Source organism: Gigantopelta aegis, chromosome 2 (genome assembly GCF_016097555.1).
Source record: "Gigantopelta aegis isolate Gae_Host chromosome 2, Gae_host_genome, whole genome shotgun sequence".
Classification (NCBI taxonomy): Eukaryota; Metazoa; Mollusca; class Gastropoda; order Neomphalida; family Peltospiridae; genus Gigantopelta; species Gigantopelta aegis.
The window spans coordinates 40165196-40190657 of NC_054700.1; the positions used below are offsets into that span (position 1 = coordinate 40165196).

Here is a 25462-nt window from a genome sequence, read left to right on the forward strand (position 1 = left end):
GATACCGACTCCAAACCCTGAGTGAGTGCTCCGCAAGGCTCAATGGGTAGGTGTAGACCACTTGCACCAACCAGTGATCCATAACTGGTTCAACAAAGGCCATGGTTTGTGCTATCCTGCCTGTGGGAAGCGCAAATAAAAGATCCCTTGCTGCTAATTGGAAAGAGTAGCCCATGTAGTGGCGTCGAGTGCGTCGTTAAATAAAACATTTCTTTCTTTTGATCAGCAATCCAAATAAACACATTCGTTACAACAAAAAACTGCAAGCGGAGACCCCTGACTAAAATAAAATGAACTTTATTTTGAAAACATCATATTATTGTTTGGATTCCGTCCAGTCCTGAAAGAACTGGGGGTGGGTTGAGTTGAGATGAGAATTTGTGACCCCCTCTCATGCTTCAGGATGAAAACATAAGGGTTTTTTCTCATGCTTCGGATGAAAACATAAGGGTTTTTTCTCATACTTCAGGATGAAAACATAAGGGTTTTTTCTCATGCTTCAGGATGAAAACATGAGGGTTTTTTTTTGTCCTACTCTACATAAATAAAAATTAAAATATGGCTTGTGACCCTCCCCACTTCCCAACATGGAGGCTGTGAGAACCCACTTGATGTTGTGTCACCCCCACTCAAGATCTTGTTCCTACAGGCTCACCTCTCATCGATACTTGCAGCTTAAATTTGTCGTGCATAAATCCACTTGATTAAAAGTGTCTAATTCATTCAGTCAGTTTTCGAAATATTCAGGAAGCCAAGCACTTGCTAAAAATGTGACTGGTACCTTCTTGTCTTCTACCATATCACATTCATATAACATTGGGTGCAAAAACCAGTCGTTCCTCAAGAACATGCCTCAGGTTTACATTTTACTTCAAGAGTGCATCAACTTTCATCTTTGCTATTATTATCTCCTCCATGAACGCTGTTTACATTTTGTCTAAATCAGCTGAGGTCAGACTTCACCATACACCATGTCTATATTTCGTCTAAATTTATTCAGCTATCTTTCCAGTTCTTGTCCCTGCTACCGATGAAGTGAAACGTTTGTCTAAAAATTATTCATTTAATATGTAATTTTATTTTCATCTTTGCAATAATTCAATCATGTTTCCAGTTCTTGTCTCTGCCACTGATGAAGTGAAACTTTTGTCTAAACATCATTCATTTATGTATTTTTATTTTCATCTTTGCAATAATCCAGATTTATATTCACAGCCCTCAAAAAACAGATCTTCCCGTAATAGCAATTTAGTACAGGCAATGACAAAGTAAATACCCGACAATGACAAAATTGATCAACAGCTTTTTGTGGCATCTGATACTTCCAATTTCCATCACAAATTTCGAGGGCTGCATTCACATCATTGAGACTTTAATTCAGGAATTCATCTTTGCCGTAAAGCGGGTTTGAAAACCCGATTTCATCATTATCTCTACCGGCAAAATACACTGCCGCCTCTCCCTCCAACTGTACTGGTCCACCGGGGAGCTCGGAAATTGGGTGACTGTCCGATAACGGCACACGTTTCAGAGCCACTGTCCGTGACCTATTACGTCGGTAGCAGACAACGCCAGTGATGCCAAACAGCAGGAGAATGAGCGGCACCACAATGGCTGGAACCAACACGCGACTGTCGACGGCTTCATTGCCTGATCTCCCTTGCGACGTCTCTGTTGAAGTCAGCAGTGTACTGACTGTACTGGAAATATCTGAAATACAAATATAAGGCTTATTGCAAAATATTGAAGGAAGGAAATGGTTTATTTAACAACGCACTCAACACATTTTATTTATGGTTATATAGAAATGGAAATAGAAATGTTTTATTTAATGACGCACTCAACACATTTTATTTGCGGTTATATGGTGTTGGACATATGGTTAAGAACCAAACAGACATTGAGGGGGGAAATCTGATGTCACCACTTTATGGGTTACTCTTTTTGATTAGCAGCAAGGGATCTTTTATATGCGCCATCCCATAGACAGGACAGCACATACCACAGCCTTTGATGTACCAGTAATGGTGCACTAGCTGGAGTGAGAAATAGCCTGCAAAATATTCATTTTATATTTTTTAATTTGGTTCCTCAATCAATCAATCAATCATTAATTATTTTCATATATTAATAATACAGACATGGGGCCCATTTTATGAAGTGATTTTAGCGCTAAGATCATTTTAAGTGGATTATGTTGTTATGCACTTAAGATTAACTTAGAGCTAAGGTCGCTTCGTAAAATTGGGCCCAGAACAATAATAATATCAACAGCAAGAAAAGAAAAACAAGACAATGTTCGCCGAACTAAACATTCCCAGTTCTGTTGGTCATCCTTGAAATATTTTCCCTTTTTTTTCTCAGAAAATTTGTTTCTAATTTTCATTATTATTCATACTTACCTAGTACTAGCACAACAACAATGCTATACGACCCTGAGTCATAACCTACACTGCAGAATTATAACATGAATAAGATTATTTCTAAACTAGTACAGTAAAGTAAATAATTTGGGCAGGCAGCCATCATTATGCAAGTTGAGACACTGTAATATGTTTTTGACCAACAGTCCTTTCAACCACTAGAATACATTTTCTTCTTCACTGTGTCTGTATTTCCGACTGTCCTTATGTTGGCAGTAGTGCAGTTAAAATATTAGATAATCTATATTCATACCTGTAGGCGAGTTGGTGTCTGTTTTATGTTCTGGAGAGGTCATTGAGAATGGTGTCGATGTTGTCATAGTTGTAGAAGTTGACATGGCTGTAGTTGTAGTAGAGCTTGTATTTAAGAGACCTATAGTTTTAAAATAAGTAGAATAAATCTGCATATGAATGAAACAAATGAAAATGGGTTATGGAAAACAAATCCAGTAATTTTAATATCGGTGGTCTGGTATATTGTTAAAAGTTTGTTTTGTTTAATGACACCACTAGAGCATATTAATTTATCAATCATCGGCTATTGGATGTCAAACATATGGTAATTTTGACATAGAGTCTAACAAAGCAAACCCGCTACTTTTTTTCATTAGAAGTAAGGGATCTATTATATACAATAATAGTAGAAGCAATATTAATGAGTGAACATTTAGTACCAACATATACTAATTACCCTGACAGATGACCGATGCATCTTGGTAATGGTTGCACTTGGTCACCCAGAATCCATGATATCTGCACTTGGTGATGTCAATCTCTGTGCCGTTACAGCTGAGCGAGGACAACCAGACTGGACCGGTCCCTGGTCCGAATGCAGCACCTCTCAGAGCCGTTCCCTCAGAGTAACCCATCTGTCTGCAGACGACCGTGGCATCACGATCATTCCACAGACTGTCGCACACTGTCCCCCACTGGTTAGGACCCTGCAGGTAGACCTCCACCCGTCCTCGGTCGCCGGCACTGCCGTCTGCAAGCCGAATCTTGGTAATCGCTGCACACACATACAATTAAGAAGGAAGGAAATGGTTTATTTAACGGCACACTCAACACATTTTATTTACGGTTATATGACGTTGGATATATGGTTAAGGACCAAACAGATATTGAGAGAGGAAACCCGCTGCCACTTTATGGGCTATTCTTTTCGATTAGCAGCAAGGGATCTTTTATGTGCACATTCCGATAGACAGGGATAGCACATACCATGACCTTTGATGTACCAGTCGTGGTGCACTGGCCGAAGCGAGAAATAATTCAATGGGTCAACCAATGTGGATTGATCCCAAACCGACCGCGCATTAAGCAAGTGCTTTACCACTGAACTACGTCTCGCCCCCACAATTAAGAAAGATATAAATGTATCTAGGCAACTGAAGATATATGCTGGCACTGCCAGGCAGTGTCATGTGTCAAAAAGAAATTAAATGACTGAGAGTCAAGATTGAAGAATGTAAGGTGTGCACGACTAGATCAAGAAGTAGTTTTGGTATACTTGGCTTTAAATGCATGCCCGAGTTAAGTCTCACCTGCTAATTTTATCTAAATAAAATTAAATTCCATACCCAAAGCCCTCACTATCTCTTCTTTTCAACTATTTTGTGTTCTTCAAATATACTGTTAGTGCTTTACTAAATGGCGGTTAAAATTTTTCAATTCTGAACTTTAGTTATTTTGAAATTTGCTCAGTATGGTAAATCGATATTGACATGATACCGATACCAAATGGTATATACTCAAAACAAGTGTTAGTGATAAATAAATTTGGCCCTATAAATGAATGTCCATCTTACCTACAGGTTGGTGAAAGCAGTGAACAGAGAGAAAAGCCCGCCGCCTCCTGCATACAGAGTGGAATGGGTTGGGTCTAATGCCTTTGCTGAAACCGTCATTCCGACACCTTGCTATGGACGTCTCATCTCCGCGACACAAGACTGTGCTGAACCAGAAGGTCAGATCTGCCGTTGTTGTGGTCGGTGTTGACTGTGGTAGTTTGTTCAATCCGTCGGAGAAGCCCATGGATCGACAGGCGACTTTAGGAATAGTTTTAGATTTGAGCAAATCGCACACGTAGCCTTTTTGTCCATCGTAGTCCATTTCTAAGATCCCCTGGTCTTTGTCAGTCCCATGAACCAGCTGGAACCGAATGCCTGAAAAAACCACCCAAGCATTATGAGAGTACTGCTAAAGCAATACATGTCTTCATGAAAGTGATACTTCATCTTTAACTCTCTATGATTCAACTATATACAAAATCTCAGCTCTATATCTTGATGCATTATGAAAAAAAAAGAAAGAAAAAAAGGGACTAAAAATATGTATGTGGGACAGACAAAGAGACAGATAGGCAGAGACAAAACTTGTAGCAGGTCTCAAATTTAGTGAATTAGAGGGCAATTAAGGTCATTTGGCCCTGACCAATGGACCAGACAGGGCAACAAGGGTAAATTCAACAAATGCTATATCTCTCACAGGATGGGAGTGGGCACCCCAAACTCTACTAGCAACAGCCACTGAGAAAAAAAGAGTTTGTTTTGTTTAACGACACCACTAAAGCACATTGATTTGTAATCATCGGCTATTGGATGTCAAACATATGGTCATACTGGCACAGTCATAGAGAGGAAGAAAGGAAATGTTTTATTTAACGACACACTCAACACATTTTATTTACAGTTATATGGCATCGGACATAAGGTTACTCTTTTCGATTAGCAGCTAGGGATCTTTTATATGCACCATCCCACAGACAGGATAGCACATATCACAGCCTTTGATATACCAGTTGTGAAGCACTGGCTGGAACGAGAAATAACCCAATGGGCCCATGTACCGACGGTGATCGATCCCAAACTGACAGCGCATCAAGCGAGCGCTTTACCACTGAGCTACGTCCCGGCCCAGCCACTGACAAACCAACGTGTGTACCTGAATTGTTGTAGCAGATTACGCCGGCCCTGGCCTGGCCATATGAACACTGGTCGATGGTGGGATCGTTTCCGTGCTCACACTGGTCCAGAGAAGTTTCCTCACCCTGGCAGCTCACGTTCCACATCATCATCACGGGTGGACTATTGTTCTTCTCATCATCCGGACTATACAGAACAAAATTGTCCAACCCGGGCGCTCGGTAGGCAATCCCTGCTGAAAATCCCAGCTGTCGGCAGGCGACCGTAGCATCAATGTCGTCAAACAACGGCATGCAGACGGCTCCCCAGATGCCTTTGTGTTTCACTTCGATCATCCCGGAGTAAGGTGTACTGTTTGGCGACTTGGAAATTCGGAGCTGGAATCCTGCAATGTGGATCAGGGTTGTACAGTGAAACTTGTCTAAACCAAACCCTGAACAAACTGGAATCCTGTCAAAACTGGCCAAGTGTCATGGTCCCAAATATTCTAAATTCTACAACGTGACCCTCTGAACATCGGATCCTGTCTAAATCAGATAAACATTAGACAGGTTTCACTGTAGATTCTGTATTTAGAGTTAATTTTACTTGACACTGAATTCCAGAAGGAATGATATGGCATAGGGAAGAGACCCTGTTGTGTTTGGTAGTGAACATTGTGTGATTTAAGCTATGGTACTAAAGATGAGAGAACGAAAATGCGGGCAGGATACAATTTGTGGAGGGCAAAGACCCAGATTGAAGTCTGGTGAAGGCACATGAATTATTATTTTAAGGGGGAGAGAGTATGTGGGAAATAATTCAAAATGATACCAAACTGTTCCAAAGTGCAGACCTTCGTTTTTGAAAAACCCAGGAGTGCTAAAAATCGCACTCCTCAAAATGCTTACGAGGGGAGTAGAAATGACACTCCTCAAAATGCAGAGGAGAGGAAAATCGCACTCCTCAAAATAATCAGAATTAGAGGTAAGAGACCGAGAGGAATTGCACCCATGAACATGATTAAGTTTGAGGAGTAATGATTTCTAAATTAAATATCTTAAGAGTTAATGTTTTGTGTTTTCAAAATAAATATCTTAATTTAATTAATATGATAGTTGTTCTCAAAGATGAAGGAATGGGCCATTGCAGTATTTCACAAGAAAAAGAAACACCATGAACACAACATTTATCGATCTTTTATATATTATATGCATATTATGTTGCATTAAAATTCTGAATCATGATAATCTGTTGACTATTTATGAATAAAGAATTGAAACTGATTTGTTTGTGTTTATTCTGTTTTATTTAAAACAAGTACAATAATTTTAATCTTCATGGCAGAATGATATGATTTTTCCATGGACACAAACCTGTGAACTGAATGTGAATTGGCATTGTAACAACTATGGTATTGTTATTAAGAATTCTAACTGTAAAATATCTAATAAAACACTCACAAAAATAATGTCAGTAGGCTTATTTGTAAAAACTAAAAAGAAATTAAAAGTGTATAACAACCACATGGCACAGGGTTATCACATTTATCATGATATCATAATATACGTCATGTACCTTCAAATTCTCTACTTAAAAATGATAATAATAATAATGTCATAACAGAGATAATGTCAACATCTATTGTTTTCTACCCAAATATATCTTATTACAATTTTTATAAATATATATTTTTACAAACAGGATTAACTTTAATTATCAGTGTACTGTAGTTAACACGTCATTTATTATATACTACTAACTCGAATCATAGCAACCCATAAAAAAACAAAAACAAAAACAAACAAAAAAAACCCAACATAACCACCTTAATGTAAATTTAATTTTAAAATATACATGCTTTACACTCGGTAAATTCGAATTACTGACTTGAAATTAAATCGGTGTATGTTTGTTTCAGGGTCCCGTCAACTGAACACATGTACTAGAAATCTGACTCTACCAAGGGCAATGTCCTTTGCTTTAAATCACGTGGCAGTATCGTGAGACAGAAAGTAGAAATGTCTACAAGTACATCGCTATGTTATTAACGAAAACAAAACCTGCTTTACTAAATTACGTTTTTGTTTGTGTACAGGTTTACTGTGATATCAACATGTATAAACATTATACATTATACATTAAACCTTATATATATTGGACAACGCACCTATTATTTTTCCTGTATGTGATCAAAACGACGACAGTATAAATACATTTTGTGATCATTACCTGCATTGTACGAAATTAACCAAACAAAACCAACGAGATCTTAATAAGAAGTGAACTCCTAGCTGATTGTCTCAGTGTAAAGATAACCAACCAATCATGTTTCAATATGTAAAAAGTATTCTAGGAAGTTCATTGTGAACAGAATGGAAAGATTTGTGGCATTGTGGATTGGATTCAATAAACAATTAAAATGGCGGAGTTAAAAAACAAACAACACAAGCGTGTTTAATTTAGGGGCGCGTTGAGATTGAGTTGACAGGGGTTTACGGATTTGATAGCACTCGCGCCCATCAAAAACGAAAGTCTGAAAGTGGAATGTTGCTATATTTTCAGCTGTTTATAACACACAACTACAAATACATCAATGACATAGCAAATTTATATATACAGTAAAACCTGTCTAAACCGAACCCTGAATAAACTGGAATCCTTTGAAAACCGACCACGGTTCATGGTCCCAAATTTTCGAAATGCTACAACGTGAAGCCTCTAAACACAGGATCCTGTCTAAATCGGATACATATTTGGTCCCTAACCATGATCCAGTGTGAACAGGTTTTACTGTATATATTTTTAAATTCCTGAACTATCAATCACATAACATCACAGGTTTTGTCATTTGATCAACCCATCTTATAGATTCCGTATACATTAATTAGTCATCTATGACTTTTTGCAACTGATGTGTAAATGTTTGTGTAAACGTAATTGAAGATAAAGACTTTATACTTCAACAACAAAAACAAAAACCAGTTTTGTTGGGGAATGAAAATGATGTATGCATTTTAAGTTTCCAGTACCCTGTCCCTGATATTCAAACTGGCTGAACGGATGAATGTATTCTGGTATATATATAAAGTTTTATTTAACGACGCCACTAGAGCACATTGATTTTTTTATCTTATCATCGGCTATTGGACGTCAAACATATGGTCATTCTGACATTGTTTTTTAGAGGAAACCTGCTGTCATCACATAGGCTACTCTTTTATGGCAGGCAGCAAGGGATCTTTTATTTGCACTTCCCACAGGCAGGATAGCACAAGCCATGGCCTTTGTTGAACCAGTTATGGAACACTGGTCAGTGCAAGTGGTTTATACCTACCCAATGGAGTCGGTATCTGGATTAAAAATCCCATGCCTCGACTGGGATCCGAACCCAGTACCTACCAGCCTGTAGACCAATAGCCTAACCACAATGCCACAGAGGCCGATCTGGCATATATATGTACATGTGTATGTGTGTTTAAAGTGTACTGTTGACTCACCATTATCAAGAACTGGTTCGTTTTGACACGTGACCGAGATGTACATTCCACTAACACACTGACCGCTGAGAACCAGTCTACAGGCAGTAATGGTTTCCTCTGATCCTGTGCACTGCATGGACATGACGCCTACAAATACAAGAAATACACTGTTCAGGAAGCAACCCGAGAACAGACTTAAAAACACAATCAAAAACATTTGGTAATTCTGACATTTAATCTTAGAGAGGAAACCTGCTACATTTTTTCATGAGTAGCAAGGGAAATGTTATATGCAGCATCCCACAGACAGGATAGCACATACCACAGCCTTTGTTACACCAGTCGTGGTGCACTGGCTGGAATATAAAATAGCCCAATGCACACGTGTCCATTGACAGGGATCGATCCTAGACTGACTCGTGCATCAGTCGGGTGCTTTATATCTAGCCTATGTCTGTGTCAGTATCTGTACATTAACAGTGCTGCTGACTGTCCTAAGGTTTGGAGAAGCTGCAACTTTATGTACAAGTCAAGAGTTCATATTCAAACCACTATATATTTACATTGTTGTTTTGAGAAAAAATACCAAAAACATTTCTGCAACATGATGATGCGACTATCACATAAAGCACAGCTTTCATACCCTGTTCAAAGGACATATATTGCTTTTGGATGGAACCTTTATTATTGTATTGTTGAAATGAACTATTAAACATCAGCATACCTTCGCTGTATGGGGGCAGGATGTAACACAGTGGTAATGTCACCATTTTTTTTTTATATAGCCCCACAACACAACTCATAGACAGTATGGTACGTTGGCCCCACAATGTAAAATCGTAGCTATTCCAATGCTAGAAACACATAGGATATTGAGACATTAATTGATATTCTAAACATGAAATATATTTAATACACAGGTTTAGTCCTTGAAGCAGATCTATTATTCACAAACATGTTACCATGGCAAAAAACTCGGGACAGTCTCTTTTATTATTAAATTTGAAATCCAGGCTAGTCTGAGTGAATTTTGGACTGGTGTGGCCATAAATAAAATCAGTGGTTAAAACAGGTAACAGAAGACAGTGACACATTTAGGGAGTTAAGGGGCAGCTAGATGCATGGTGTCTTTAAGGGATGGGGTTGCAACTTAAAAAAGGGCATTTCAGATATACTGGACAAACACATTTTTGTCTTAAAAGATTGGTACCTATGACATTGGAAATGTTGCCAAATCTTGACCCCACCAGTGGAATCCCGTTCGTAAATCCCAGAACACGACACACAACCTGTAGGAAAATACATATTTAGTGCACACAGTCTTCATAATGCATGTAAGATATCCCTCATAATGTACATATCATATCCTTCATAATGTATAGGCCTATAACATATATTCTTCATAATGCATATTATACAGGGAACATTTTGCTTACAAAATGTTGATTAGCAACATTTCTAGTCAGTTAAACATTGCATAGCAAGTACTGTTTAATGTTTTAAAATTGTGTAGCAATTTTTGAAATATGCGGAGTGAATTGCGATGCAATACTGAACAAAATGTTCCCGGATATACATCATATATATAAGGTACTTTTATCATATATTATCTAGCATATCGAGTGTAATCAAAGTATGCGATATTTTTCAGACCACATACTTTCAGAATTTGATAACTTTGCAAATTTGATGTAAATTAATCTAGGTGACACTCTATAATTAATGTATGCATTCATAGTCATCAAACAAAAACATTTCAATAGCAAGTTTACATTGAAAACCGTCCAGCACTAGTTTATTTTTATGTATGGTAAGGATATCCATAATGACGTCATTTCCATTCAAAAAGACACTAGCGTCACATATTCTTACATCATTTGAATATCGTGTAATGGCCGACTGCAATTAAAGTTGCTTATACAGTTTACAAAAACATGTTGTATCAGCTTGAGATTATATGATAAAAAGATTACTACCCTCGTGTGTTTTAGTATTGTTAATATTATATATTAGGAATAAAAACAATGTATTATGCTCACCAGAGGTTCGCATAATACAATTTTTATTCCTAATATATGATACTGACGATACTGAAAAACACTCTGGTAATAACCTCTATGTATATAAGACACATCAATCACACACTATAGCATATACTATCATAATCTATAAAGCATATTCTTAAAATCTTGCTCACAGTGAATGTCAACATACATGTATTACAAAATTAATGTATAAACATATGCTTCACAATGTAAAAAGTTAAGTTTGTTTTGTTTAACAACACCACTAGAGCACATTGATTTATTAATCATTGACAATTGGATGTCAAGATTTGGTCATTTTTGACATATAGTCTTAGAGAAGAAACCTGCTACATTTTTCCATTAGTAGCAATGGATCTTTTATATGCACCATCCCACAGACAGGATAGCACATACCACAGCCTTTGGTAGACCAGTCATGGTGCACTGGCTGGAGCGAGAAATAGCCTGATGAGCCCACTGATCCTAACCTGACCGTTCATCAAGCGAGCACTTTACCAATGGGCTACGTCCCTCCCTTCTTTATAATGTATGTTGCAAAAAGCAACCCCCCCCCCCCACCATAACCTGCCTGTTCTTACATTTAATACTTATATATTAACAGAGTGTACATTGTCCATCTTACCGTAGCAGCATTAGTGTCGAAGTTGTCATCACATACTGCTGCCCACTGTCCGTGTGTGTAGATTTCAACAGCACCTTGAGCAGCATTGCGGCCCTCACTTAGTCGAACTGAAGAGAAAAATACAAGTGCTTAGTCTATTTGCCAAATATTCATTTTGGGCCAACTCTTGCAGTTCAGTACCCATAATCTTTTTTCATTTTTTTTCTTCGTTTTTTTTTGGGGGGGTGGGGGGGTGTATTTTTTTGTATCACTGGCAGGTGCTGATTAAATATCCAGAATTGCATCCAACACATATAGAACTGGCACTATTTTGGATACAAGATAAAACATTTGATAACTATTGCTGGATTCTAGATGTTTTAGTGGACATTTTGGATGCCACCTTAATATTTCAAAATGCTTCAAATTATAAACATAAAACGAAAAAACATATATGAAAATATTATCACAGAAAGATGGACAGAAAGAAATGTTTTATTTAACTATGCACTCAACACATTTTATTTACGGTTATATGGTGTCAGACATATGGTTAAGGACCACACAGATTGAGAGAGGAAACCCGCTGTCGCCACTTCATGGGCTACTCTTTTCGATTAGCAGCAAGGGATCTTTTATATGTACCATCCCACATACAGGGTAGTACATAAAACGGCCTTTGCACTGGCTGGAACAAGAAATAGCCCAATGAGCCCACTGACGGGGATCGATCCCAGACAGACCGCACATCGAGTGACCGCTTTACTACTGGGCTACATCCCGCCCCATATTATCACAGATGCTTATAGAACTAATGTTAAAATTTTCAAGAGATACTAAATATGTTGAATATGTGCTGTATTCACCACTTTCAAGGAAACGCATGAGAAGGTTGGAATGTGTGAAACAGCACATGCAGGGATAGAAGAATAATAAAAAACCACCTACCATCTTTAATACAGGCCACAGATGCATCATGTGAGTGGGTTGAGCAGACATCGGAGCTGGGACCAGTCGATGCGATCCTGTTGTGAAACCCCGAGTGAGGACACTGGTGCAGCGAGGACTCTGTGCCTTGACAGCTCAAATAGCTCAGCCAGACTGGGCCCATGCCCATGCCATAGTGCGCCCTGGGTAACGCGTAGCCATCGTGGAAGCCGAGCTGGCGACACAAAACACCCGCCTCCCTGTCGTCCCACAGTTGGTCGCAGACCGAACCCCAGACTCCGTCCACGTTCACTTCTACACGCCCATAGCTGGAATTGTCTCCACCCGCAAGACGGTATTTGATCTCTGTGTGGAAAATATATCATATTGTTAACCAGCTTAAAGTGTCTCCTTTGCACCTGGTTATATATATTTTTTTATACGGGGATAGGGCTATAGAGCATAATTACTGTTAAAAACCATAACCTCACTATTTAAAGTTTTGGATACAGTCGAACGTCATGCAAGTCAACACAATGTATACAGCATATTTCCCAAGTTATATTTCCTGCCGTTTTGCATACAGCATTGACAGGAAATAATAATAGAACAACAGGGAATAGACTGATCGAGACTATGGTGGATTTAGTTTTTAATTTTTCAATGGAAAATACATGGGAATTTTGAGCTGAAAAAGTGGTTTCCGGGGAGTATTTTCAAGCATGACAACAATAGCGGAATGTTGCGGTCATTTGAGAAATCAATAGCCAACTTGACAGCTAAATAAATTTGATCTTTTACCAACAACAAAATTCACAAAATATTGAAATATGAAACGTAATTAATTTTCAAAAATATTGTGGTCAGCAAAACAGTGATTGGGAATAATGTCCATAAATACCAGACAGCTAACCTCAATTGCACATAAGTAGGCACAACTTTATTCATTTTTTGCACCATTTTAAACCAAATTAACTGATCTAAAATATCATAAAACTGAGAAAACCCCATAAAAACAGAACTTACCTTTTTCACATGTGAACATTATTTTATGTATTTATAAATAAACATTTTGTGTTCAAATATGTGAGTAAAAGTTGTAAACTTGTACCCACTCAACAAAGTTTTCCTAAACAATTAATACAGTAATCACTCCGGCTCTTCATTACTCCTCTTAGACTAGTTCAAGGAGAGTGACCGCCTCGGTGGTGTAGTGGTTAAGCCATCGGACTACAGGCTGGTAGGTACAGGGTTCACAGCCTGGTACCCGCTCCAACCCAGAGCAAGTTCTTAAGAGCTCAATGGGTAGATGTAAGGCCACTACACCTTCTTCTCTCTCACTAACCACTAACCAACTAACAACTAACCCACTGTCCTGGACAGCCAGCCCAAATAGCTGAGGTGTGTGCCCAGGACAGCATGCTTGAACCTTAATTGGATATAAGCACAAAAATAAGTTGAAATGAAATCAAGAAGAGTAAGATTTAGCTCCCCTTAGCACGAGAATTAAAAACAAAATAGGGTCTACAATATGGCAATATCTCAAATGGCTCCCCATAATCACTCACCTCAATGTTTTTGTATGGTGAGATCTAAAAACCTGTCTATTTTGCAATTTCTGTGCATTTAACACTCAGTACTTGGTGACCATTTAGTCATCGGAAATTAAAGGTTTTATGGAGGACATTTAAATCTTTGATTCTATCCCATGCTTTTTCATCTTTTTTGTTTCTTTGGTGGGGACCGGCCTCGGTGGCGTCGTGGCAGGCCATCGGTCTACAGGCTGGTAGGTACTGGGTTCGGATCCCAGTCGAGGCATGGGATTTTTAATCCAGATACCGACTCCAAACCCTGAGTGAGTGCTCCGCAAGGCTCAATGGGTAGGTGTAAACCACTTGCACCGACCAGTGATCCATAACTGGTTCAACAAAGGCCATGGTTTGTGCTATCCTGCCTGTGGGAAGTGCAAATAAAAGATTCGTTGCTGCTAATCGGAAGAGTAGCCCATGTAGTGGCGACAGCGGGTTTTCTCTCAAAATCTGTGTGGTCCTTAACCATATGTCTAACGCCATATAACCGTAAATAAAATGTGTTGAGTGCGTCGTTAAATAAAACATTTCTTTCTTTCTTTGGTCGGGGGGGGGGGGGGGGGGAAATATTGTCAGGTTTTCTGCCAGAAAATAATTTGACTGTATGTTATAAAAACAAAACAGATGATAATTAAGTACTAGGTGGTTATATGGGTTTGAAATCGTTTGAAATTGCACACTACATTTCATGTACTTTAGCAACTTTTAAACAGCAGTTGTCTTACTTTAATTTTTAACAAATGTTTTTTTTAAATGTACCCTCTGGCAGAAAACTTGATTACATGTAACTTTTTTTGTTGTTTAGATGAAACAATGGACTTTACACTGATCAGCTGTTCTCGTAATGGGTTTCACTGGTGGGACAGAACATGCTCATCTTTTTGTGAGCTCCTGACTTGATCACCGTTTGGACAGTGATTCATGATTGAAGGTCAACACAAGTGTTTAAATTTCCAGTGAGCTCTGTTAAAGTTAAAGTTTGATAATTCAGGGCCGTAGCTAGTGGGGGGGGGGAGGGGGGGCAAGGGGGGCAGTTGCCTGGAAATCTGGAAAGCATTATAAAAACTAAAAGAAAATTCTCTCTTAACTGTTTAAGGAGTTTTAGACTATTAACTACTCAGTTACCCCTCAAACAAAAAATCCTAGCTATGGCCCTGTAATTTACTAATCATCGACTATTGGATGTCAAAACATTTGGTAATTTTTGACTCGCAGTCTTAGAGGTATCTTTTACTTTCTTACAAACAGGACAGTACATACCATTTATTTCTTTGTTGAAATTAATCTTTTTTAACTGGAGAGGCCACAAATATACATTGATAATGACCTCCTCATTCTCTGCCACTAATAAAGCTGGTCTGACCCATGGCACTAACTAACGACCGCCAGTAGTAGGGGAGCATAGTAGGTGGTTACAAGTGCCTCTTAACAATGCCAAAGTAACTATTGAACACTCTCCGAAGTGGTCAGACTCCACAGCTAAAAGCTGATGGGGAATGACAGGTGTGTGGCACGGATAGCCACAAGAGACAAGCACGTCATGGTTAGAAAAACAAGGACTGGGATGTGGAGGTAGAGGTGGACAGAGACAGAAGTTGAAAGATAGAAGGAGTTGCCAGATCGGGAAGAAATAAGATGGAATTCAAAGGAGTAAAAGGAAAGGGAGCAGTGCGATAAAAAAATAAATTAAAAAATAAAATAAAAATTTGAAAAATTAATGATGACCCAGCCACCCTCATCACTAACTATGGTCTTACCTGTTGTTTTGTTAAAGCAAAGAGCGGCTGCTTGGTTAGCGGTCTGGCAGTTTCCAAGCGACAGCCTGTCATTGAACGGGCAGCTGGTCAGATCAGCCTCCTCCCCACTACAGTTGAAACCACTAACCCAGTACGGGGCCGGGTTATTAATACTTTCCAAATACAATGCTTGGTAGTGGTAGGCTATCCCGTTGCGATAACCTTGACCTCTGCAGAATACTGTAGCATCCCGGTCGTCCCACAAGGTGTTGCAAATACGTCCCTGTATTCCGAACTGCTTTACCGATATCCCTTGACGATCAGCAGAACCGTTAGCAAAACTGAACTGGTATTCTGCAGAGAATGGATGTGTGCTACATTACTGATGCTGCTCTGCTTAAGTGTTTTTTTTATCTTCTAATTTGTTTGATCAGATCAGCAAGTACCCTTTAGCCTCTATAACAAACGTCATAATGTGTGCTATTTACTGTTGGAAAATGGATATAAAACAGCCTTTGCTTCTAGTTGAAAATGTTTATGAGACAGTAGAAGATATTTTTTCATTATCTAGACCAAAAGTGTAGCAAATGTGTGTCTTTTCTAATATGTTTCACATCAAATATCTACTAAATTTGAATTGCAACAGATCCTACAATATATTGCATCTACAAAGGAAAGACAGAGGTATTTTGCATCCAGATGGTTTTTCATTTGACCGATCACATCACAGCTTATAAATGTCTGACAACAACATGCATATGCTATATTCAAAACACTTTCAAATTGGCAGATGTTTAGAAAGAAACCCAGTGGATGTTTCAGAATATTATTTCAATCTACACTGCACAAGATGTTATTTAATAACTGTGAAACTATTAAGTACATATTATTTTATCATTGCGATAAATTCAGAAAAACAATAATTTTAATACATTCATAAATATATTAGCCATTGTAATAATGCACAAAAATACCATTAATGCATTTCATACATACCTGAATATACTGTTCAGACATTGTGATATTTTAAATGAAATTATAATCTGACCACCAGGTATTGAAGTTAGGTTAGGTATGGCCTTAATTATTCAGTCACTGTGATACACATAGATATCTGAAGATGCGAGCAGCTGGAGGAACCACTCTTATATTAATACAACCCTGTCCCCAATCCCTCTTCTGATGCCCACAAAATATTCATGAAGCTATCTTTTAACAAATGCTCACTTATTGCAATTTTGAGACTGCCTATACAGCAATTTTAAACCAGAAACTTTTGCAACAAACAAACACAAAATTAAAAACTAAAAATTATTCTTCAAACCAATGACAACAATTTTTATCCAGAAGGAAAACTTTGTCTTCAGTAAAGCCCATGACCTACGGCAATTAATATCGCAGCTACAGCTATTTTCATTAGTGTCGTCATTAAGTAATAATTCGGGGCTAGCTCCGACAGTCGCCAAATTCATTATTTGCTAAAAAATAAAAAATTACTATGATAAAAAAAAAATGTATTACAAAATTTACATTTTCTTACAAAATAACTGCATTTTTACATTTTTTAATTTTAATAGATAATTCTGCAAAATTTCCTTCTCACCCAGAGCTATCTCTGTAATTGTATTACAAACCTGAAGTTGCAGGTTCAGTTGAATTCAAACACACCACCGAGGCGTATGCATCACGTCTGCACCCACCAACTTTGACGCACTCGGCTACGCTTAGCTCTCCGCCCTCACACACCATGCTTATGTTCAGCGTCAGAGTGGGTTCCACTCCTAGTCCTAATTCGTCTTTGAGTCTGCTCCTGACAAAGGCAGAACAGCACAATGCCTTTCCGTCTGAGAAGCCTAGATCTTGGCACACCCTCTTGGCAGTGACGTCAGTGAAGTCCGTGTCACAAACCGGATACCACATGCCTTTGTAGTTATACTGAACCGGGCCCTGCATCTGGTTTTTGAAGATTGCTGTACCAAGTTTTACTGAAAGCAACCAACAGAACATATGTAAGTCATTTGATGTACTACAGAAACATACTTTATATATTGCACTTTGTATATGTACTTAGTTACCAAATGAATAAATGCCTTGTTTTTAAAGTTAACAATACATACTGTACACTTAATGTTACCAAGACGTTCAATTTAATTAGTTACCAACATCATTGATATACTTACAGTTACCAATACATTATAACCATGCATGCACTTTGTTACCAATATATTCTGTGTACTAACACTAACCAATACAGTACTAACACTAACCAATACATTCAATGTTTCAGGCCTGTGAGAATTGAAAATGTACGTAACCCATTTATCAGTTTCACAAAAACAAATTCAGGTAACCCATTTCCTTATTGCATAACCTGTTACGTCCACATAAACAATCATCCTTAATTTAGTGTGCGAGTGAAAAATAGATTATGCATAATTAGATTTGTGTGAGTGACGCGCGAATGAAACGATCGTTCTCTACATTTTCAGAAGCCTGATATTTTATAATATACACTATTATGTACTTTACTTACTGTATGCACTCTACTTTGTTACCAGTACACTATCATGTACTTATACTTACCAATACACTCTTTCTTACCAGTACACTATTATGTACTTAGTCACCAATACACTCTACTTTGTTACCAGTACACTATTATGCACTTATATTTACCAATACACTCTACTTTGTTACCAGTACACTATTATGCACTTATACTTACCAATACACTCTACTTTGTTACCAGTACACTATTATGTACTTATACTTACCAATACACTCTACTTTGTTACCAGTACACTATTATGTACTTATACTTACCAATACACTCTACTTTGTTACCAGTACACTATTATGCACTTATACTTACCAATACACTCTACTTTGTTACCAGTACACTATTATGCACTTATACTTACCAATACACACTACTTTGTTACCAGTACACTATCATGTACTTAGTCACCAATACACTCTACTTTGTTACCAGTACACTATTATGCACTTATACTTACCAATACTCTACTTTGTTACCAGTACACTATTATGTACTTATACTTACCAATACACTCTACTTTGTTACCAGTACACTATTATGCACTTATACTTACCAATACACTCTACTTTGTTACCAGTACACTATTATGTACTTATACTTACCAATACACACTACTTTGTTACCAGTACACTATCATGTACTTAGTCACCAATACACTCTACTTTGTTACCAGTACACTATTATGCACTTATACTTACCAATACACTCTACTTTGTTACCAGTACACTATTATGTACTTATACTTACCAATACACTCTACTTTGTTACCAGTACACTATTATGCACTTATACTTACCAATACACTCTACTTTGTTACCAGTACACTATTATGCACTTATACTTACCAATACTCTACTTTGTTACCAGTACACTATTATGTACTTATACTTACCAATACACTCTACTTTGTTACCAGTACACTATTATGCACTTATACTTACCAATACACTCTACTTTGTTACCAGTACACTATTATGCACTTATACTTACCAATACACTCTACTTTGTTACCAGTACACTATTATGTACTCGGTTGCCAATACACTCTACTTTGCTACCAGTACACTATTATGTACTTAGTCACAGACACTGTACTTTGTTACCAGTACACTATTATGTACTCGGTTGCCAATACACTCTACTTTGTTACCAGTACACTATTATGTACTTATATTTACCAATACACTCTTCTTTGTTACCAGTACACTATTTTGTACTGACAGTCACAAATACACAACTTTGTTACCAGTACACTATTATGTACTCACAGTTACCAACACACTCCAGGTACACATCATGCTTATGACTGCTGCACCTGGCTAGCATTGAGGGAGACAATCCTTGGTGTGGACACTCGCTCAGCTGTTTCTCATGACCTCCACACATGTACGTGGTCTTGTAGGAGGGGCCGGCCGAGGTGGACGGTTTGCTGGTCATCGAGCCCGTGGTGTAGCCCAGACCCCTGCACGCAACGATCGCCGAGGTCATCCTGAAGTAGAGACTACACACCGTGCCCCACTGACCATCCACTGCAACGTCCAGACGACCGCTGTTGCTACTGCTACTGCTGCTGCTGCTGTTGTTGTTGCTTCCATCAGAAATCCAGAAAAAAACATCTGCAAAATTAATAATGAAATTGGTGATAATGTTGTCAAGAAAGGGATGTTTATTTAATCACCTTTACTCCACACTAGACAATATTTAATTTTTAAAAATTAAAATAATTGGTGAATAATTCCAGTTTGGCTTTACAAGGAAACTGTTTTGGAAATAACAAAAATGTTGTATTTTTATGTGCAGTTTAAAAAAAAACATTGGCCAGTATATTTTCTAAAATAAAATTCTATGGACAGTAAAAATGGAATAAAAAAATATTTGTTTTGTTTAATGACACCACTAGAGCACATTGATTTATTAATCATCGGCTACTGGATGTCAAACATTTGGTAATTTCGACATAGTCTTAGAGAGGAAACCCGTTACATGTTTTCATTAGTAGCAAGATCTTTTATATGCACCATCCCACAGACAGGACAGCACAAACCACAGCCTTTGATATACCAGTCGTGGTGCACTGGCTGGAACAAAAAATAGCCCAATGGGGATCAATCACAAACCGACTGCACATCATGCGAGCGCTTTCAACTGGGATACGTCCTGCACCAAATGGAATCAGGGCTTAATTTTATAATTATGGTATTTTCTATTATAAACTAAAAAATATTAAATATTTTGTGTATTTTTCGGGGGTTGGATGGTGTGCGTGTATGTAACCCTGAAATATATATCATGCATCTCAAATAATAATATGCTTGCATGTACAAATGATTCCCAGTCATGATGGTATGTATGTACATGTGCCTTAAGTTATTTTGTTATATCTTTCCGGACAGATTCACACTGGCAAAGGTTAAACAGTGAGTACACTACAAAACAGGCCTTGAATAATTACATTGTGTATGTGGTGGCCAATTCATCATAGGCTTAACTTCAGTGCATACACATATACACATTCTTTCTCAATCATTGTCTTCTAATCACCATCATGCTTAACTTCAGTGCATACACATATACACATTCTTTCTCAATCATTGTCTTCTAATCAACATCATGCTTAACTTCAGTGCATACACATATACACATTCTTTCTCAATCATTGTCTTCTAATCATCATCATGCTTAACTTCAGTGCATACACATATACACATTCTTTCTCAATCATTGTCTTCTAATCATGCTTAACTTCAATGCATACACACATTCTCCCTCCTCTCCTCTCCCTCCCTCCCACATTTTCTCTCTTCACCATCCCTCGCTCTCCCTCTCGCACTCCTCACACACATACAACACACACACAGACAAGAATTTGGCCTTACCTGATTTATCGTAACAGACAATACCAACACTATGTCGTGTGTGGCACATCTTCACCGACCCCAGTTCCGCCATCTGACAGTCGGCTAGACGCTCCTCATTCCCCGTGCAGATAACACTTGAGGTCCAGTAGGGAGTTGACCGTGAGGCCAGGTAGTGGGTGTAACTGCTTCCGTTTACAAAGCCCAGCTCCCTACAGGCCACCCGAGAATCCATGTCTGTCCATCCATCCGGACAAACCTTTCCTGTGATATGCATGAAATTCACCTGAATCTCTCCTCCATAGCGGCTACCTCCAGCCAGTGTCCACTTGAAATCTGAATTTAATGTCAATACAATTTCTGCGAGTATAATTTATATATACATAACTAAGTTACAGAATATTATGTGTCAAATACATATTATAGAATAAATTTGATTAATTAATCACTGCTACTGGATGTCAAACACACTGATCCCTGCAATTGTCCATGACAATCGGCAATGCAGTGGAGTTTTTAATTCTCTATAGTACTTTTTGCCTTGGGCTATATTCATTTTATTTTTTTCAATAGCATGTTTTTTTGCCATATACATTTTTTTAATTGCAGAGTTGCAAACATTTGGTAATTTTTCCTAGTCTTAAAATGAAACCCATTACATTATTCCATTAGCAGCAATGGATCTCTTATTTGCATTTTTCTACTGCCAGGACAACACATACCAGAACCTTTGATGAACCAATGGGTTCACTAAAGACATTTGATCCTATGGCCAAACACTGACATCTATTTTACTATGTCCTAAAACAAACTCCAACTGACCTGTAGATGGCGTCTTTGTGTAACACGCCACAGCGACAGTGTTTGATTTACAAGTCTCGAACGAGTGACTGGTGTGCGGGCAGTTGGTGAGCCGTTTCTCCGACCCCGTACACCGAAAGTTGTAGAACTTGGGCTCCGTCCGCCTGAAGAGTCCACAACACATGGCGTAACCATCAGTGAAACCCAGCTCTTGACATGTCACCTCTGTGAGAAGCAATATTCACACAGAAATAAGTTAAATACATTTCTCTCTCACCTCCCTCCCTCTCTTTCTCAATCTCTTTTACCTCTCTCTCACCTCCTCCTCTTTCTCAATCTCTCTCCCTCCCTCTCTCTCTTTCTTAATATCTCTCCCTCTTTCTCTCTCCCTCCCTCTCTTTCTCTCACCTCCCTCCCTCTCTTTCTTAATCTCTCTCCCTCCCTCCGTCTTTCACCTCCTTCCCTCTCTCAACATCTCTCCCTCCCTCTTTCTAAATTTCTCTCCCTGCCTCTCTTTCTGAATCTCTCTCCTCACTCTCTCCCTTCCTTTCTCTCACCTCCCTCTCTCTTCCTCAATCTCTCTCTCTCTTACCTCTCTTTTTCTCAATCTCTCTCACACATATATAGAGGCATATATACAATCATCATCACAACCAAAATCAGGGCAAGCTGAAGATCACTCTCCTGAAATGCTGCTAGGTGATCATCACATAAAGTTTCAAATAAAATTTATAAAATATTTTACTACAAAGCAATCAATTTAGTGCTCTCCTAAATCTTTCCAGGTGTGGAAGGGAGTAGGAGTAACCATTCTCTTCTCCTGGTTAAGACTGCACATATCATATATACACATTTTACGTTGTTCTCTATAAATTTACCAATGAAATTAACATTTTGTGCTAATAAATAAAATAATTTTAACATAATTTCAATTTTTTAAATGGACATTTCAAATTATGATCTTTACACGTCCAAGCAAATATTAAGATATACTTTTGTCGATAAACCATCATTATGCGACATTAATAGAACTCTTTTAATACAGTATAGTAACAGTTTATAATAATGTTAACAATGTCATCATAATTAACGTAGTCAAGTAATAATAGATGTTTTAATGGAGCAGTAGTCACACATTATGACTATATCAGGGTGTATGGTTACCGTTCTGACTATATCAGGGTGTATGGTTATCATTCTGACTACATGTATATCAGGATGTATGCTTATCGTTCTGACTATATCAGGGTGTATGCTTATCATTCTGACTATATCAGGGTGTATGCTTATCGTTCCGACTATATCAGGATGTATGCTAATCGTTCCGACTATATCAGGGTGTATGCTTATCATTCTGACTATATCAGGGTGTATGGTTATCATTCCGATTATATCAAGGTGTATGCTTATCATTCTGACTATATCAGGGTGTATGGTTATCATTCTATGTCAGGGTGTATGGTTATCATTCTGACTAATATAGATGTATGGTTATTGTTCAGACTATATCAGGGTGTATGCTTATCATTCTGACTATATCAGGGTGTATGCTTATCGTTCCGACTATATCAGGATGTATGCTTATCGTTCCGACTATATCAGGGTGTATGCTTATCATTCTGACTATATCAGGGTGTATGGTTATCATTCCGATTATATCAAGGTGTATGCTTATCGTTCTGACTATATCAGGGTGTATGGTTATCATTCTATGTCAGGGTGTATGGTTATCATTCTGACTAATATAGATGTATGGTTATCGTTCAGACTATATCAGGGTGTATGGTTATCGTTCTGACTATATCAGGGTGTATGGTTATCGTTCTGACTATACCAAGGTATATGGTTATCGTTTTGACTATATCAAGGTGTAAGGTTATCGTTCTTACTTGTATTTTCTGCTGACCAGCCATCTGCACATACTGCCCCTACTGTTCCGTTTTTATCTACAAATACTTGGCCCTCATTTGCGCTGGATCCTTCTGTCAGATACACTATAAGATGTACGAAGAAGAAAGATAAACTGCTTGACTGTAGCTCTACTTTTTTTCAAAAACAAAAATTCCCAAAAATATATTTGGTGATAAAATGGAGGAGCTATCTAAAATTTGAGCTCTCAATTCCATAGAATTTTGGAGATAAGCCTTCTCAACAATCTGGTACCATTTTGCTTTTTCGCAATCATGAATTGCAGGTAAATATAAAATGATGTTTTTTTTTATGGTGATAAGTGGTAGGATGGTGGGATATTTAACATCCTGGCTGCTGGGTATTTCTGGGAAAGACAGCATGATTAAATATTCATTTGCATATGTTCTGGATTGCTGATCATTTCACAGCATTTTCCACACAATTACAGTGCACATAAATATGCATTTAATTAATTAACAGTATTGTTAAAAGTGAATATAAAATTAATTTTTACAAAATCAATAATAAATATAATGCATGTTAGCATCTTTTGGAACACCGTAAGTGCTTTTTTTTAAAAGCAGCACCTCCTTCCTACAAAACAAATCCCTGTTATTTAACAGAATTCCAGCATAGTACTTTTTTTTTTATTAAAAGCCGCACCTCCTCCCTACAAACAATTCCCTGTTATTTACCAGAATTCCAGCACTTCACGTGGACACTGCCACAGTAGCTGATGGAGTTGTACCAGTCGTGTTTACACCTCCACACGGAATCCTCGAGCCCGGAGCAGTTGACATTGCCCATCATCAGGTGCTTGGAGCAGAAGAAACACTCCCTTCTGGAATACGATATGACGCCATTTTGAAAGCCGAGCTGACGACACGCCACGGTCGCGAACTTCCCGGACACGTCACAGACCACGCCCCACTGACCGTCGTAGCCGACCTCTACCCGTCCGTGGAATGAGTTGCCGCCGGCGAGGCGGATACCAATACCTGCAAGGAAAGGAAAGGAATGTTTCTTTAATGGTGGACTTGTCCACCCCCCAAAAAAATGAAAAATGTGTAATTTGAGTTAATAATAAAAAATATTATTCCTGCTAACTGGGGGCAGCCATTTTTGTTTTGTTTTCGAGGCATCTGGTACTCTAGCTTGGGGTGAAGTGACGTCAGAACTGACCAACTCCTGTATGCACAGTGTAAACAAAAGCAGTAATTTACGACAAGGCGCTTAACTTTTATCAACCAATCAGGAATCACAGGTAGAGGCAACAAACAGAATAGACCAATTAACTAAGAAAACACTCTGTGTATCATTTCAGTTTGAAGGTTCATGCACGGACAAAACATGGTACAATTATTTCAAATTGTTGTGTAGCCACTTTGACAATGGTTGTTTATTTTGTATTGAAAAATTATACATACTTATTGCTGGCTTACTGGGATGGATATTATTACAGAACAATGCAATGCATGCCCATTTTATTATCCCACCAAAACCAGGCACATTCCTGACCTTATGCGTTAAGTATTACGTAGGCCTAACAACCGGCTCGCCAGAGGGCGTATTCACTGGAATGGAACAAAATGGCTGCACCCGTTATATATAATAGCCGTCACATTT

General features: G+C 38.1%; 1 protein-coding gene across 1 annotated transcript in view; it reads right to left on the bottom strand.

Moving 5' to 3' along the window:
* Positions 1-281: 281 nt before the first annotated feature.
* LOC121388532 (deleted in malignant brain tumors 1 protein-like) overlaps positions 282-25462 on the bottom strand; it is a 60715-nt gene continuing 35534 nt past the window's right edge. The window contains exons 19-34 of the mRNA XM_041519909.1: positions 24532-24834; positions 23815-23919; positions 21947-22150; positions 21146-21460; positions 19538-19885; positions 17344-17694; positions 15731-16063; positions 12406-12750; positions 11479-11585; positions 10019-10097; positions 8827-8955; positions 5367-5732; positions 4232-4588; positions 3115-3432; positions 2677-2796; positions 282-1710 (exon numbers count right to left, since the gene is read on the bottom strand). Coding sequence (XP_041375843.1) covers positions 1373-1710; positions 2677-2796; positions 3115-3432; positions 4232-4588; positions 5367-5732; positions 8827-8955; positions 10019-10097; positions 11479-11585; positions 12406-12750; positions 15731-16063; positions 17344-17694; positions 19538-19885; positions 21146-21460; positions 21947-22150; positions 23815-23919; positions 24532-24834 — 4118 coding nt within the window. The 3' untranslated portion in view covers positions 282-1372. The remainder of the gene's footprint in view (positions 1711-2676; positions 2797-3114; positions 3433-4231; positions 4589-5366; positions 5733-8826; positions 8956-10018; positions 10098-11478; positions 11586-12405; positions 12751-15730; positions 16064-17343; positions 17695-19537; positions 19886-21145; positions 21461-21946; positions 22151-23814; positions 23920-24531; positions 24835-25462) is intronic.